General features: G+C 36.4%; 2 protein-coding genes across 12 annotated transcripts in view; one reads left to right on the forward strand and one right to left on the reverse strand.

Annotated features, from left to right (window-relative positions):
• Window positions 1-10,207, forward strand: part of LOC113517574 (receptor-type guanylate cyclase Gyc76C-like) — a 33,101-nt gene extending 22,894 nt beyond the window's left edge. For all 11 annotated transcript variants that reach the window (XM_026902283.3, XM_031912588.2, XM_026902286.3 and 8 more), the window contains exons 12-25: window positions 157-276; window positions 883-1,023; window positions 1,484-1,555; window positions 1,742-1,831; window positions 1,913-1,988; window positions 2,146-2,304; window positions 2,823-3,012; window positions 3,221-3,361; window positions 4,896-5,118; window positions 5,981-6,125; window positions 6,787-6,989; window positions 7,772-7,907; window positions 8,395-8,608; window positions 8,970-10,207. In XM_026902283.3, coding sequence (XP_026758084.1) covers window positions 157-276; window positions 883-1,023; window positions 1,484-1,555; window positions 1,742-1,831; window positions 1,913-1,988; window positions 2,146-2,304; window positions 2,823-3,012; window positions 3,221-3,361; window positions 4,896-5,118; window positions 5,981-6,125; window positions 6,787-6,989; window positions 7,772-7,907; window positions 8,395-8,608; window positions 8,970-9,498 — 2,439 coding nt within the window. In that variant the 3' untranslated portion in view covers window positions 9,499-10,207. The remainder of the gene's footprint in view (window positions 1-156; window positions 277-882; window positions 1,024-1,483; window positions 1,556-1,741; window positions 1,832-1,912; window positions 1,989-2,145; window positions 2,305-2,822; window positions 3,013-3,220; window positions 3,362-4,895; window positions 5,119-5,980; window positions 6,126-6,786; window positions 6,990-7,771; window positions 7,908-8,394; window positions 8,609-8,969) is intronic.
• The window catches only part of LOC113517406 (guanylate cyclase 32E), a 55,753-nt gene continuing 50,732 nt past the window's right edge, over window positions 10,161-15,181 (reverse strand). Inside the window, 9 exon segments of the mRNA XM_052894612.1 lie at window positions 10,161-10,750; window positions 11,117-11,225; window positions 11,333-11,600; window positions 11,676-11,774; window positions 12,088-12,232; window positions 12,654-12,752; window positions 13,623-13,774; window positions 14,351-14,463; window positions 14,562-14,696. Coding sequence (XP_052750572.1) covers window positions 10,475-10,750; window positions 11,117-11,225; window positions 11,333-11,600; window positions 11,676-11,774; window positions 12,088-12,232; window positions 12,654-12,752; window positions 13,623-13,774; window positions 14,351-14,463; window positions 14,562-14,696 — 1,396 coding nt within the window. The 3' untranslated portion in view covers window positions 10,161-10,474.

Consider the following 15,181-nt stretch of genomic DNA (forward strand, 5'->3'; position numbering starts at 1 on the left):
TTTATTTACTCAGTCCTGGATATAGAATGTCTCAAACAATCATTTTCAATAATCAATCGAAAGCAGTACAATATCTCTTACAAGTTTGCTCAATGACTAATATAAGTAATGTAAACCTTATAATTCTTTTTAATCAAAAATTTGTATTTTTTTTAGCTGAGTTTAGCAAGTGGTATGTCATACGAGAGCAGGTGCTGTACACAAATTTTTACAACTACAGCACAATATAAAGGGAACGTGGTTAGGATTAAGGAGTTAAAATTCTCCAAAAAGAAGGTAAGGCTTAAAAAGAAGTTAATTTAATATTTTAACATGTATGTATTAATAAAGTGTTTATATTATAAATATATTCCATTTAATGGGAAGTGGTTACTAAAATAAGAACCATTTTATTGATGTTCTGCAAATATGTTCAACTTAGACATAACTTTAACTAAAGCATAGCTAAGCTAAACCAGTAAGAATAGCCAAGATTTTTTACCAAGTCAGAAAAACAGCACGACGCTAAATATATAATTACTCACCTGTGAATCTTTAATGTTTTATCTTCACGCCAGATTCCTTAACAGAATATGTATTGGATTAATACATTTGATTCTTCCTGCCTGCAAATAAGCTTAAACATGTTTGAATTGCAGCTAGAAACGGTTTGTATGGGGAAAAGACAATGGAGCTTTTACGTTTTATCAGATAACTCTTTCTCTTAATAAGAACCTTTCATAGGTGAAGATGAAAATTAAAAAAAAATTATCGTTTTGGTCTGAGTTCTCGTGTTTTAGCGGTCAGAACGACATTTAGTGTATCATTTTTATTTGTGAAGATAAATGTAGAAGAAGATAACTGGAACGCAGTAAATAAATGTTTGTTTTGGTATTCTCACAGGACATCTCCCGTGACGTGATGAAGGAGATGCGGCTGTTACGCGAGCTGCGCCACGATAATCTCAACTCATTCATCGGCGCAGTTGTGGAGCCCGTTCGGGTGTTACTCATAACTGATTATTGTGCCAAAGGAAGCTTGTATGTAAGTGCTTACTGTTATTATGTTAACATATGTTTACGATTTGCCCCTTTTACATCATTGTGCATATGTACTCGTATGTGGAAAATATTTCTTTCTAATATAAATTGTTTATAGTCATGTTTGGTGATTTTTTATGCAACAAAACGGCAAATAAGCTGACGTCCAATCATGTGGAAAATGCTCATTGTCACCTATAGGCATGGATAGTAGCCCATAATTTTAAGAAATTAGTTACCGTTTCTGAGATTCTTAATTATTATAAATAGGGCTTATCTAAAATTATTATACTGTGACCTATTTATATAGTATGCTTTTTTATGTATGGATTATCGTTGGCGTGCACAAGTCTGTATATGGAGAATAGCTACGCACATTTGATGATTATAAATATGTCATGTAATGCATTATGTGTAATTAAGTTATTTAACAAATTTTAATGTAATTTTTTTTTCTATTCCAGGATATAATTGAAAATGAAGATATAAAGTTAGATAAGATGTTTATATCGTCATTGGTTCATGATCTCATAAAGGTAAATACTTTAATTTTTACTGTAGAAATAATTTGAGAGCATTTTTACACACTACCTACAATAAAATATAACATTTTGTCAGCGCATATCGTATATTATAAATAGTATAAAATAAACACGAGCGCCGTTCATTTACATGTTTAGTTGTTGCTTTCAGTTTAATTTTTTTTGTTTAATTTGTTGCAGGGTATGACGTTTATTCATACTTCGCCATTAATATTCCATGGGAATCTTAAGTCCTCAAATTGTGTAGTTACATCCAGGTGGATGCTACAGGTAATAGATGTTATCACATTTGAAATAAACTTTTTGTGTGTGTGTATGTATCTAAATGATGTTATCTATTTCCGTTAATAGGTTACAGATTTTGGTCTTCACGAATTGCGTTATAGTGCTGAAAATGAATACATAGGCGAGCATCAACATTATAGAGGTGATTGTAGTTTTTTTTTCCATATTTTATAATGTTTTAACTTTGTTATTATTAATAGAAATAAAAGCTATATACATTATGAATAAAAACAATACTAAACATATAGTTTTGATGTCATATATCATTATATTTTAAAAAACATGTTTCAATTTTTTAGGATTATTATGGAAGTCACCAGAATTACTAAGAGAACTGGATAATCCAAATGGTACCGTTGGTGGTACACAGAAGGGTGATGTTTATGCATTTGGTATAATTCTGTATGAATTAATTGCCAGAAGAGGACCTTTTGGTGGAACTCCATTAGAACCCAAAGGTATTCTAATTTTATTATTTTATAATTTATTTATTAATTCTTAATATTATATTGGGTTGGACAATTAAATCCATGTCTTGGCTTGAGTTTACTTCAAATTTACATTACAGAAATAGTTTTGTTAGATTTTGTTGTTTATGGATTTCAAGATGGTAACATATTTTGCATTGCTTGTGTATTATTAAGGTACTGTTATTGAACTACTTGTGGAGCCAGACTGTGGCTCCAAGTAATGGATTTCAAATATCATAAATAATTCTAAATTCCATGAGAACTGGTCCAAATTTGAAGATTTGATATTGTAATGCTAGCTTCTGTCTGTGAGGTCTTTTATACAGAATTTTATATTAAATATCTTAGGGGATTATATTAATTAAAACATTATATATTTGTGTAGATTCTCTTAAACGTTTTTCAAATACTTTTAGTTATATCTTCTTAAAGTTTCATGTTAAAAATAATGTGATGATAGACAGTAACAAAAGCCTCAAATGATTTACTCTGTTTATTTTATACAGATATCGTGGAGCGCGTCAAAAGATCAAAGTTAGACGGCGAAGAAGTGTTCCGTCCCGATACAAGTATCATACAGGACACTACGGAGGACTATGTGATTGCTCTCATGAAGGACTGTTGGGCGGAAGATCCGAATCTCAGACCTGATTTTCCTACAATAAGAAGCCGCCTTAAGAAAATGAAATCTGGCAAGTGAGTATCTGATATGTCAAAAGAAATTTTAATTATGTAATCCCTTAAAAAAAACTAGTTTTTATGATAAAGATAATATATAGTACAGTTATTCGATTGTTTATTCATGAAATGATAAACGTTAATTAATAATATTAGAAAATAGAGTAATTAAAATATCTTATGTTTGGAATAATAAACTATAATTGGTTAATTGATAAATTCTCAGATCACGAAATATAATGGATCAAATGATGGATATGATGGAGAAATATGCGAACAACTTAGAAGAACTAGTCACAGAGAGGACGAGGCTGCTGATAGAAGAGAAACAGAAAACAGAAGATTTATTACATAGAATGCTACCAAAGTGAGTACGGTCATGGTGACCACCAACTTGTATTCAGTACAACATGGATACATTTCAGTCATCCAAGGAAGATTTTTAAAGAGAGTTGTATGTCCACGACATCAAGTTTATGGTCGACTTTATTACGTTTTATTCAATAGGTGTGTTGTCCGTAACTGTAGATTATAGTGTCCGTAGGTTATAGAAATTCGTATGTGACGTGAGGCGAAGATAAAGTCGAGGAATTAAATGGTACATGTGCATGCAATATGTAAGCGATCCTTTAATGTTCTTAAAAATAGTATTTAGTATTATGTGTAACCTGTCTTCCCGTTTCGTCACTAATATAAGGTGTGTAACTCGTGTTCGGTAGACTTAATGTGAGCACAACAAAGAAAGACGCAAATACAACAAGATATGTCAATTACCTGGACGACGTTGTAGTGTGCGCTGGTTTACATTTAGTCCAAATTATCATTTTTTTATGTTTTCACTAGATTTTGCACATTATTGATAATTTTCAGTTTATTAGAATATGCACCTGCTTACATAAAATTTGTACTTAGGAAAAATTCGCGTCCAGGACGTAATACAAATATTTAAAAAATCTTTTTAATATATGCAAAATTTTTATACTTATACAAAATATATAACTTTATCGGACTGTATTTTACATTATCGACATGGACTTGATGTAAAACAGTGGTACATTCTCTTATTAAAAATGTAAATGTATTCACTTTGTTGTACTTGTGTTCTTTTACAGATGTGGAGGTTGAATCCATTATAGAAATATCGTGAAAATGTCTTGAGGTAATTAACTCTCTACTGGTGATTGTAGTTTAATATGGTTTGCCTTACACGATTATTTTAGGAGTGAACATCGCATTGCCTTTTGTTAAGACAATGTGATATAAGTAACCCACTTATTTCATTAACAGGTTACTAGTAGCGTAGAGCTTGCTTGGGATATTGTGATGGTTATGGTGTTTCGCGTCCTGTAAGGTGATGGCGATTCTATCAATCAACATAGTCTCACAGTTTTTTTTTAGCTTATTGCAACCGACTCCTTTGCGTCTTCATGCTATTCGACTATTGTATCGGCCAGTTATTTATTATACTTTATTATTTACTATTTCTATTTATTGCACTTGGTAATTTCAATGATTACGTATAGATCAGCATGCTGTTTTAATAGATTGTACAGTAGTGTAGGTAATGTATATTGTAGAAAGTTTCTATTGAACTAATACATTGTAATGAGTTTCCTATATGAATTGTTTTTATATTGGTTAGGCGGACCCGTGAGCAGTGTGGGTTTACTTGTCAACGGAAGCATCGTGCGAAATTATGTATTATATTTACTATTATTGCACTGTAAATTGTATCAATAAAAATATACCTTATCACATGATTAATAAATCAACGTGTTTCAGCATGTATATTGTAGTTTAACACAATATCTTGTATTTTATAAAATATGTTGTTAACAATATGCCGATATAATTAGCCGGCAATATGGAGTCTATGGAGATATCATTATGGATTGTTCCAGGTCGGTAGCGCGGCGGCTAACGACAGGCGAGGGCGTAGAGCCGGAGTCTTTTGACTCGGTGACTATATACTTTAGCGACATAGTGGGCTTCACCGCCATGTCCGCCGAGAGTACGCCGCTGCAGGTCGTCAATTTTCTCAACGACCTGTATACAGTTTTCGACAGGGTTATAAGAGGCTATGATGTTTATAAAGTGGAGACCATCGGTGATGCTTACATGGTGGTGAGTGTTCTGTCGATGGATAAATAAAACATTTGTGCTTTTTTAACTCTTAAAAAGTACAATTAAGTTAAGGCTATTAATTAATTAAATTAATCTTCAGTTTTAGTTGTCCTCATTAGGAATGTACATGATGCAGCTGTCATTGTACTTGCGTATACCCGATACATAGCGTGTATGCGCATCTTGTGTTAGAAGTCATTAATTAGAAGTCTAATTAAAAGAAACTTTTCTGAAACAAATGTCTTTTGGAGCAAAAAGTGTACCATTCTGTAAAATTATAGTCTTATCATGATGACTTTTGTGTATGATAAAGAAAAAGTGAAGATATTAAAAAAATATTCCTCTAGAATGCTTATAATTAAGCTTATTTTAATAAAAAAACATTTTAACCTATTATAAAATACGCCGGGGGATAAGGGATTGTTAGTAATGGGGATTAGCAATTCTATTATTGGTAATATATCCTATCAGGTCGACCTTCTCGCGATTTCCCCTGGAATCAATCGTGATTGATTCATTGTTAAATTTGTCATGATGGGCTAACTGATCTGCTTTATCTTCACTTGTCATCCCTCACTGGTGCCCCGCCAGTGCGTCGATAGCGCAGGCGGCGTTACCATTCCATTATCATCCGTTAAAAAAATATTTAAAATACGCCTTAATATAAAAAATATACGCTTACGCCTACAATGCGGTAGTTGTAGTTGACTTTTATGCTTGGTTCCCATAACTATTTTCCAATATCCTCGAAGAAATGTAGTCGAAGCGATGCGTTTATCACTATCCAGTAGTCGGCAAAATATTTTCAATTATTAATTGCTCTTTCCAAAATGTATGTATTTTTTATTAATATTGTTTTTAGGTATCAGGATTGCCTATAAGAAACAACGATAGACACGTGGGCGAGATTGCATCAATGGCGCTTGAGTTATTGAACGCAGTAAAGACTCACAAAATATCGCATAGACCAAATGAAACTTTAAAATTAAGAATAGGAATACACACTGGTGCGTTTTTACATTACAATATATTATATATGTATAGTTTTGGCTGTATTATTGCAAACGGCTATCAAAATATGTTATTTCAATGAGTAGGTACAATATCAATTAAAAGAATGTATTGAGAGCAGTTTTAAATACTTTTCAATCAAACATCAAAAGTTATTTCGAAATTATTTGAGTTATTACCTGTTGCCAAAGACTAAGTGCAGTTATCAACTTGCCTACCAAGCGTGGCAATTACTAGCAAAACCCCCTTTTTGGAGGAGTTCTATGTTTACCAGCGATTAGTTAACGATTGATATGATGACACACTATACTGTGAGTAGTTTTAAGATGTGGTGAGAATTAGTTATGTGAAATGTCGAGACTCATTCAAACATCTATCTTCATGCCAAGTCTTTTATGAGGTAGGCGGGTAGAAACGAGTGTCAAAAGTTCTATGTGTATATACTTTTTCTATTTCATCCGCTTTTATAATTCGTCTCAAGTGTACACGCCGGTACGCTGCATGGTAATGACGATACTTGACTGAAAGAGGTGTTAAGTAAGTTGATGGGTAATCTAGGATTTAGACATTGTTTATGTGTAGCTATATAATAATTTGTAGTAATCAATTATTTATTTATTATATCTATCTATGTATTGACAATGATTGTATTTTTAGGAGCTGTGGTAGCAGGAGTAGTTGGGTTGACAATGCCTAGATATTGTTTATTTGGGGACACAGTAAACACAGCGTCCCGAATGGAATCGAACGGGGAACCGTTGCGTATACACATATCACCTAGCTGTAAGCAAGCGCTTGATAAGATCGGCGGGTATATCGTCGAGCCTAGAGGCACTATTCCTATCAAGGGCAAGGGACAAGTAAGTTTTTCAATTAGGGATTTTCTATTGACTATTCTTAGTAATTAAATCAATGTGAAAGCGAGTTCAAGGATTGGTTATATGGATTAGTACTGTAGACATAATTTCATAACTGCTATATGAGATCGAGAGACGGACAAAAGCTAGTTTTATCCCATTCAACGAACATAATGAACCTACCAGAGGGAGATTTTGTACAAAAGTCGTCTTGGATTACTTAGGTACCTCTGCCCCATTTGTGTTTTTGCCGTGAAGTAGTTATATTTGTATGGTTATGTTGTAGTGGTAAGTTATGTTTGCATGGCTGTGTTTCGGCATGAAGGGTGGAATATGGTAATACAATTACAGGGTGCAGAGGCATAACACTTTAGTCCTCAGAAATGGTAACGCATGAAAGGAATCATGGGCGACATAGTATACTCTATTATGTCGATGGTACTTTATTTTTTCATTCATCCATGCTTCATGTCTACAGACGATGGTTGCCACTTGGGCATCAGTATATATGCCATTCTAAGTCGCATGAAAAAAATCTCGTATCACACGAACGAAGTCGTCGATAAAAGCAAGTGAATATGTATACTCGTATATGTCTGCTAGTGAATTTTCAGTTTTTAAGCTGACTTAATTTTTTTTTTAAGATAAGTATGTACATGATAGTATTGTTCGTATGTCAAACAAATATTAAATTTACGCAATGAAATATAAATAAAAATATTTTTAATGTGTAAATAGTATAATATTTGTCTTTAACAACTTTTTAATAGTTTAATTTTTTTCAGTTACAGACATACTGGTTGGTTGGCGCTACAGAAAAAGCTATTCAAAAGAGACAAGTGGAAGGTGAGGAACGGCCTCTATTCTGCCGACCAAGAAGAAGTCCCAGATTGGCAGACTCTCGACACCCATCGGTTTCAGGTATATACTTAGATAAAATGTTTATTACGTATATATCGTAACATATCACGTGTTTTGAAATTTAGCTTCTACCTGTATATTTCTGAGTATCTATATTGTATTATTTTGGCATGACGTTGTTTCGCCAAAAATAATATTTCTGCATTGAAACTATGATAGGCGTGTATATTTTATGTTAATTTTTTTATTGAATGTAATATTTATTTAGCGTTTTATTCTCATTCCATATATTTTATATTATACTTACAATAATGTATCTGTGGTTCTTCATGCCGTGTGTCCGACAACGGCGAGTTTTACCGTTTCCTTTCATGCGCTCTAATGTGACAATAATGTATGTATATGTAAGTATTATAAAGTATACATACATTATCCATAGTATTAAATTCATACCTATTGTATATAGACTGTTAGGAAAAATCTATAAAAGGCGTGAACTAAGAATGTAACCCATGCACGTGTTATAAAAGTGCACTGATTTGTCAAGGAGGTGCTGGTGGCGGCGGCAGTGTCGGCGGAGGCGTCATGCGGCAGCGCGTAGCGAGCGCCACGCGGTCGACGGGCGGCTCGTCGGGTGCGAGGGGTTCCCGCTTGTCGCTCGCGGCCGTGCCTGCCACTGCCTCCGCTGCCGCTCCCATGTCCGCCGCTGAGGAAGTGCTGACTGCGCGTCGTCCACGCTCCGACCATACGTCTCGTGCCAGGTTATATCTCTTATAAGTTTTATAATTTTAGGGTCGAAGAATTTTTTTTTTTTTATTAATTTTATATATTGGAACAACTGCTGCAAACAATAGAGCTTATGCAACGGCAACTGCATGCATAAACAGACATTATTGCCTATAGAAATGAATAAAATATAATGCACATTACAGATTACACTGAGTAATTGCACCTTTTTATTCTTTGTATCCAAAGAACGTTTCTTCGCATTTTATGCCAAAATATCACTTTTTTTTTCGTGTAAAAAATTGCAAGCGCATTGCTATGCTATCTAGTATGTGGTATATTGCGTCTATTGATCCACGACGATGACGTGTTAACCGATCAAACATAATTGTGCAGGAACGCGTTGAGTTCGATCGCGTCGTCGACGGCGGGCGAGGGCTCGGGCTCGGGCTCGGGCTCCGGGTCGGGGTCGGAGCGGTCGGGCGGCGCGCCGCTGCGGGGCGCGCAGTCGCTGGACGTGCTGGCGGCGCGCCGCGAGCCGCGCATCCGCCGCCACCACACCACGCGCTCGCTCGACGCCGACGTGCCCGTCTCCACCGTCTCCGGCGACCCCGTCTTTAACGGCACCATCATCGGCATCGTCACCGATGACGCACGCACCGAGGACAGCCCGCTGCTGCGCAACTGCAGTCTCTACAACAAGCTCGACCGCCCCAAGAGGAAGGTGCACGACGCGAACTACATCGAGTTCTACAAGAAGTGGCGCTCGCTCGAGAACATCGCCGACGGGAAGGGCGATCTCCGCAAAAACCCCCGGTTCGCGATCCGCTCGTGGCTGCTTGGATTCTTTGGAGGCGGAACCCGCAGTAGTAGCTCGTCGCTGCGACGCGCACCGCCGCTGCTGGACCGCGAGTCTGCGGTGTGACCGCTGTCGCTGGACCGGAAGTCCACCGTGTGACCGCCGACGCTGGATCGCGAGCCAGCCGTGTGATTGTCGCAGTTGAACTGCATTTTATAATGGGATCATCATTGCTGGATCGCGGGCTAGCCGTGTGATCGTCGCAGTTGGATTGCGTTTTATAATGGGAACATAATTTCTGGATCGCGAACTAGCCGTGTGATCATCGCAGTTGGACTGCGTTTTTGTAATGGGATCATCATTGCTGGATCGCGAGCTAGCCGTGTGATCATCGCAGTTGGACTGCGTTTTTGTAATAGGATCATCATTGTTGGACCGCGAGTCAGCCGTGTGATCGTTGCTGGATCGCGAGTCAGCCATGCGGTCGTTGCTGAATCGCGATTCAGCCGTAAAATTTCTACCGCTGGATTGTGATTCAACTCTTTGATCGCCGTGGCTGGACCGCGGATTAATTATATGATTGTCGTCATTGAACCGCATGAAATCGGTATGACAGTACATTGCTTGGCCGCCCATAGTAACCAGTCGCAGGACCGTTAGTGCGCGAGGCTCTAAGAAATTCGTGCTTTGTTGGTCTAAATGTCCTAATCCATATAAATGTATATTAGTTTATGTGTATATGAAATGATGTTGTAAATATAATATGTGTAAGTAAAACGATGTTACCGTGAATTGTGAAATAAGAGTTTAATGTTATTAAATAATTTCTATTGAATATAGGTTTCTTAATAATACTGACATAGATCACATTAATGCTAAGTCCGGACCAAACGAAGTCGAGACGATCAGATCTAATCCGCTCAAACCGAGTCTTCGTATGTTCAGACACTACAGATTTCTTCAGAAAACGGCCTTGCTCACTATAATTATCGTGGCAGTGTCGAATAGAGAGCGCAACTACGTTGAACATATATAATTTACAGATCTACTAAACCATTGACTAGTGTGAATCGCTACTGAATACTACGACACGCGAGCTCGTTCACGTGTCAGCGAGGAGCGGTATGCCCGCTCCATCGCTTTCATTGTAAGTGCAGCCGTTGATGACGAGCTTGACGTCGGGCTCAGGGAGGTCTGCGGAGTCGACAAGGCGGTGTCCGCCGGCGGGCGACGGGTACCGCGGCGGCGGCGACCGCGACACGCAGCTCTCTGCCTGCTCAATGATGGGACACGACACGCTCGTGTACTCGTGTCGGAGGCTGGGAGCTTCTAACAAATCGCCGCGCTGCGCCGGCGCTAGTCGACCCTCGCCCACTACCTGTCGAATTATCGGGTTGTTTGGTGATTACGATGGCAAATAAGTTGACGGCTTATGTGTTGAGAAATAGATACAGTTCATATATCCATAGATGAATGAATGAATTAGTATACTTTATTTGCATTATACAATATAGGAAATAAGCAAGGCAATTTACAAACTTGACGATACAATTGTATAAGTACAGATATGTAGAGCGTCATGGACATCAAAGTAACATTGACTTTTCTTGATTTTCTGAGGATTAGGGTGTCTGCTCTGTATCTAGTAGTTTTACTTTTTATGGAAACCAGAGTGAGAATGAGGTATTTATTTAGATACTGATCTAATACATATTTGTAAATTAATTTAACAAGAGAAAAATACCTCCATAAGATATTCGTCGCTCCTATGGTGTAGAACACTGTCTGTGTGTGATTCTAGGTGATTTCCTGATGCGAACCTCAACTTTTTCGGAGATTCTAAACTGCAGCATCTGGAGCAAAATTATCATTATATCAGGATATATTCCATTTTATTGTCTAATATAAAAATATTAGGAAATAAAATGGAATTATACACATCTTTAAAACATGTTATTACCTGTGCAATCCTCCAACATGATTCTTCCAATTTTTACTTTTAAGTGAGCTACGTTGGCCGCGTTTTTCGGTGGGAATCGGCTGAACGTCTTCTTTTTGTGTGCGGCGGGCGGCTCGCGCGGCCGCCGCAGCGGGTTCCTCACCACGCAACCAGTACGTGATCTGATCGCGTTTTCCCTTCATAGATACTATTCCTCGCTCTTCCAGAATATATCCTCCCAGTTGATCGAGTAGAGATTTACACGCGGCGCTACAGTGGATTTTTAAAGCTGAAATGAAATAAATAGATAAAATTTACGAAGTTACGAAAGAATTGTAACGTTTAGGTAGGCAATGAAACTAACGTGCTCCAGTAGACTCGAATCGGCTGGCTGTATTGACAGTGTCTCCAAAAAGACAATATCTTGGCATTTTCAAACCTACGACTCCTGCGCATACTGGACCTAGAACATAAAAAAAAATACTACCACTATTATGTGTATTTTTTTTTATGGATGATAATGGAATGGTAACCTCGCCTGGTTATGTGGATAATAATGGAATGTTTTAAGCTGGTGGGATACCAATGAAGGTGAGGATTCAGGTTAGTCAGTCCGTCGTTGCTAATTTACAAAGAATTAACCGTGATGATTTTCAAGGAAGAGATGGTTTCTGTCTGAAGGTTGATAAGGGTATATTACTAGCAATGGGGACTAAAATACCCATCTTCTTGTAGTATAATCAGGAGCTAAAACTTGATATAAGGATGATTGATACCAGAGTGTATGCCGACTCGTAGTAACAGCCGCTGGTCGGGCCGGTGGCGGACGCGGAAGGCGCGGGTGGCGGCGAGCAACGCCAGCGCCATAGACGCCACCTCTCCCGCGTGCACGATTCCGTTACGGATTGGCAACCCTGACACCTGGTTGGTTAAAAACCGCTTTATGTGAATCGATGTACGATTCATTTCGTATAAATAATAGTGCATAAAAAATTAATATGGAAAAGGTACAAAAAATAGATAGGTGCTCACTTTGGTAGTGTGTAGCTAAATTTTATTAGTCAAAAGTATTTAATATCGTACACGAAAATTAATATTAAATATATTTGAACATATTTCACTTTTACACAGTTATAGCAGATAGGTAATTAACTATTATAAATAATATTTTTAAATAGAACTTAATATAAAAACGAATAATTGTTCAGACTATCTGTCAGTCTGCTGATATTTAATAATAGGACAAATAAAAATTCGATAAATTGATTGATGAACGTTTTGAAAATGAAATTTTCATTACGTTCTATTGAAATAAACTATAATACATATGTAACGTACTTACAACCATGTAAGCGTCACCAATAGTTTCCACTTTATATACATCAAAATTCTCAAGAATAGAATCAAAACATGTATATAGATCATTTAAAAAGTCCACAACCTGCAATTAAATAATACAAAATTATTGTTAATTACATATAAATAAAACCTTAATCTAGTTCAGTTAAAGTACGATCAGATTAACCCTTAAATACTTGAAGTTTCAAATTTGATACCGGAGTTATAAATTGGATTGGGCGCCTACAATCGATTTTATTTTAATATTGGGCTGTTTACATGTTACCAAATGTTTTTTCAAAATAAATATATAAAAATATCGCTTTGATTTTTTTTTACTATTTTTCCCCATTATATGTGTAAACATCATATGTGTAAACACAGTAAAGGGTACACTTATATATTTTTTAATTTGATTTAAAAAATTAGGCTTTTAAGGGTTAATAATGCAAGTGAAGGTGGCTACACTTTGTATATTTTAAGATGGATGACAACGGGTGGGACAAGAAAAAAATGTTGGTAATGGGAACTAGCAACCTCATTGTTAACAATAATATTTTTTGTCGGGTCGATATTCATACCGTCCTGCTGGAAACTATCGTGATTTATTTCTGGCGAATTTGTCACCAATAAACTGACCTAATTCGTCATATAGGAGGAAAGGGATTGTTAGTAATGGGGTCTGTTAGCAATACATCCTATCAGGTCGACCTCCACGCAGTTTCCCCTGAAAACCATCGTGGTTAATTTTCAATGAATTTGTCACGCTGAGCCAACTGATCTGTTTTCATTCTCACCTATCTCTCATTAGTGCTCCGCCAGCGTATACCGATAGCACAGGCGGGGTTACCATTCCATTATCACCTATTAAAAAATTCATCATCTTCATGCTATAAAAATATCCTCCATCAGGGTTTATGTTTATTTTATATGTTACTGTTAAGTATCCAAGTGATGCTATCGGTGACAGTACCTGAAGCGGGGTGCTTTCCGCCGACATGGCTGTGAACCCTACGATATCGCTGAAATAAATAGTGACGGAATCATAACTTTCGGGCATTACTCGTCGCCCGCGTTTAAGTTGATCCGCCACTGGCGCTGGCAGCATTTCTTCTAACAGTGCCTCTGTAGAAGATTAAAATTATTGTGTGCATGAAGATAAAAAAATATACAAATCTAACTTATATCCAATGACTATATATATTTGAATTTATAAACAGGCTTACGGCCTATCCGATAGGAAGTGGTATCTGTCGCATTTAGACAAGAAAAGCAGCATTCACATCGCAGAATATACTATGATGCCCATTGTACACCATATATGTTACAAAACATCCTCGACGACTATTATATTGTTTCAGTGCCAAACACTTCAATACCTTATCTCATCATTCAAACCGAAACAGCCATTTTAGCCATTATTCTTAAGTGGATACGGGTCCCGCACATTCCCGAAAGTGAAGTATTCAGGAATATTTGATAAATATACGTAAGTAAACCTGACTATAATTACGATTAAAATAATAAATTTACATTTGTATTATAAAAATACTTTGTAAATAATTATCATTTACGTACATATTTTAAAGTAGGAAGCTATTCTGTATATTGTGTAATAAATTTAGGTAAGTGTGAATATATCATATTTAGTTTTAAATATGAAGTGTTTGAAAATTATTATTGGTCTTAGAAGTAACTTACCAGTCTTTTTTTTCTCCTCCTGTAACTGGTCTGTTCTTTCATCAACGAGTGCTTCTAGATTATTCGCATATTTTTCCATCATAGCTATCATGTTATCAAATATATTAGCTTTCCTAAAAAAGATATATTATAGTTTAGGTACTTAGGTTTCGGTCATTACATACTAATTTCATTAAGAACTACACCTCAAAAAAGCACTTGGTATACATACATCCCTTTCCGCAGTGGTCGAAGCCTGGTGCGTATGGCTTTGAAGTCAGGCCTGACACTGGGATCCTCGGTCCAGCAATCGCTGCAGCATTCGCGCACACAATCGAACCGTCCCGTCAGTGGTTCCAGAGGTGGCCTTGAAGTGTATAAGAGTACCATATATTTCTTATATTAATATATTATTGTTGGTTTTTGCTCAAGTTTGTAATAAAAATAATGGCTTTTGTATTATTTGTCACATAAGAGTTGTATACAACCACTGGTTTACTGTGAATGTATTTTGGTTTTAGTAAAACAGCTATTAGTACCTTCCAAAAACATAAAAATAAATATATTACTATGGTTCTTAATCGCAGATGAAGTGTCAACTCCTGTGAGGATTTACGAGTATTTAGCTTACAATTTTTTATTTGAAAGATATTAAGCTCTTTCCGAAGTTGAATAATTCATGTCATGCTGATCATTGTAATAAACATAACACTCGATTTGACCTTTTGAAATACAACTTTTTGAAAAAAGCAAATATCTATATATTAAAAATGATTTTAAAAGTGGATATATCTATATCCAATATACATATCAATATCTACTTGGCGATAGAGAGAGCAAAATGTTAAAATA

This window comes from Galleria mellonella, unplaced genomic scaffold, assembly GCF_026898425.1.
Source record: "Galleria mellonella isolate WM207_F2 unplaced genomic scaffold, CSIRO_AGI_GalMel_v1 utg223, whole genome shotgun sequence".
Lineage (NCBI taxonomy): Eukaryota > Metazoa > Arthropoda > Insecta > Lepidoptera > Pyralidae > Galleria > Galleria mellonella.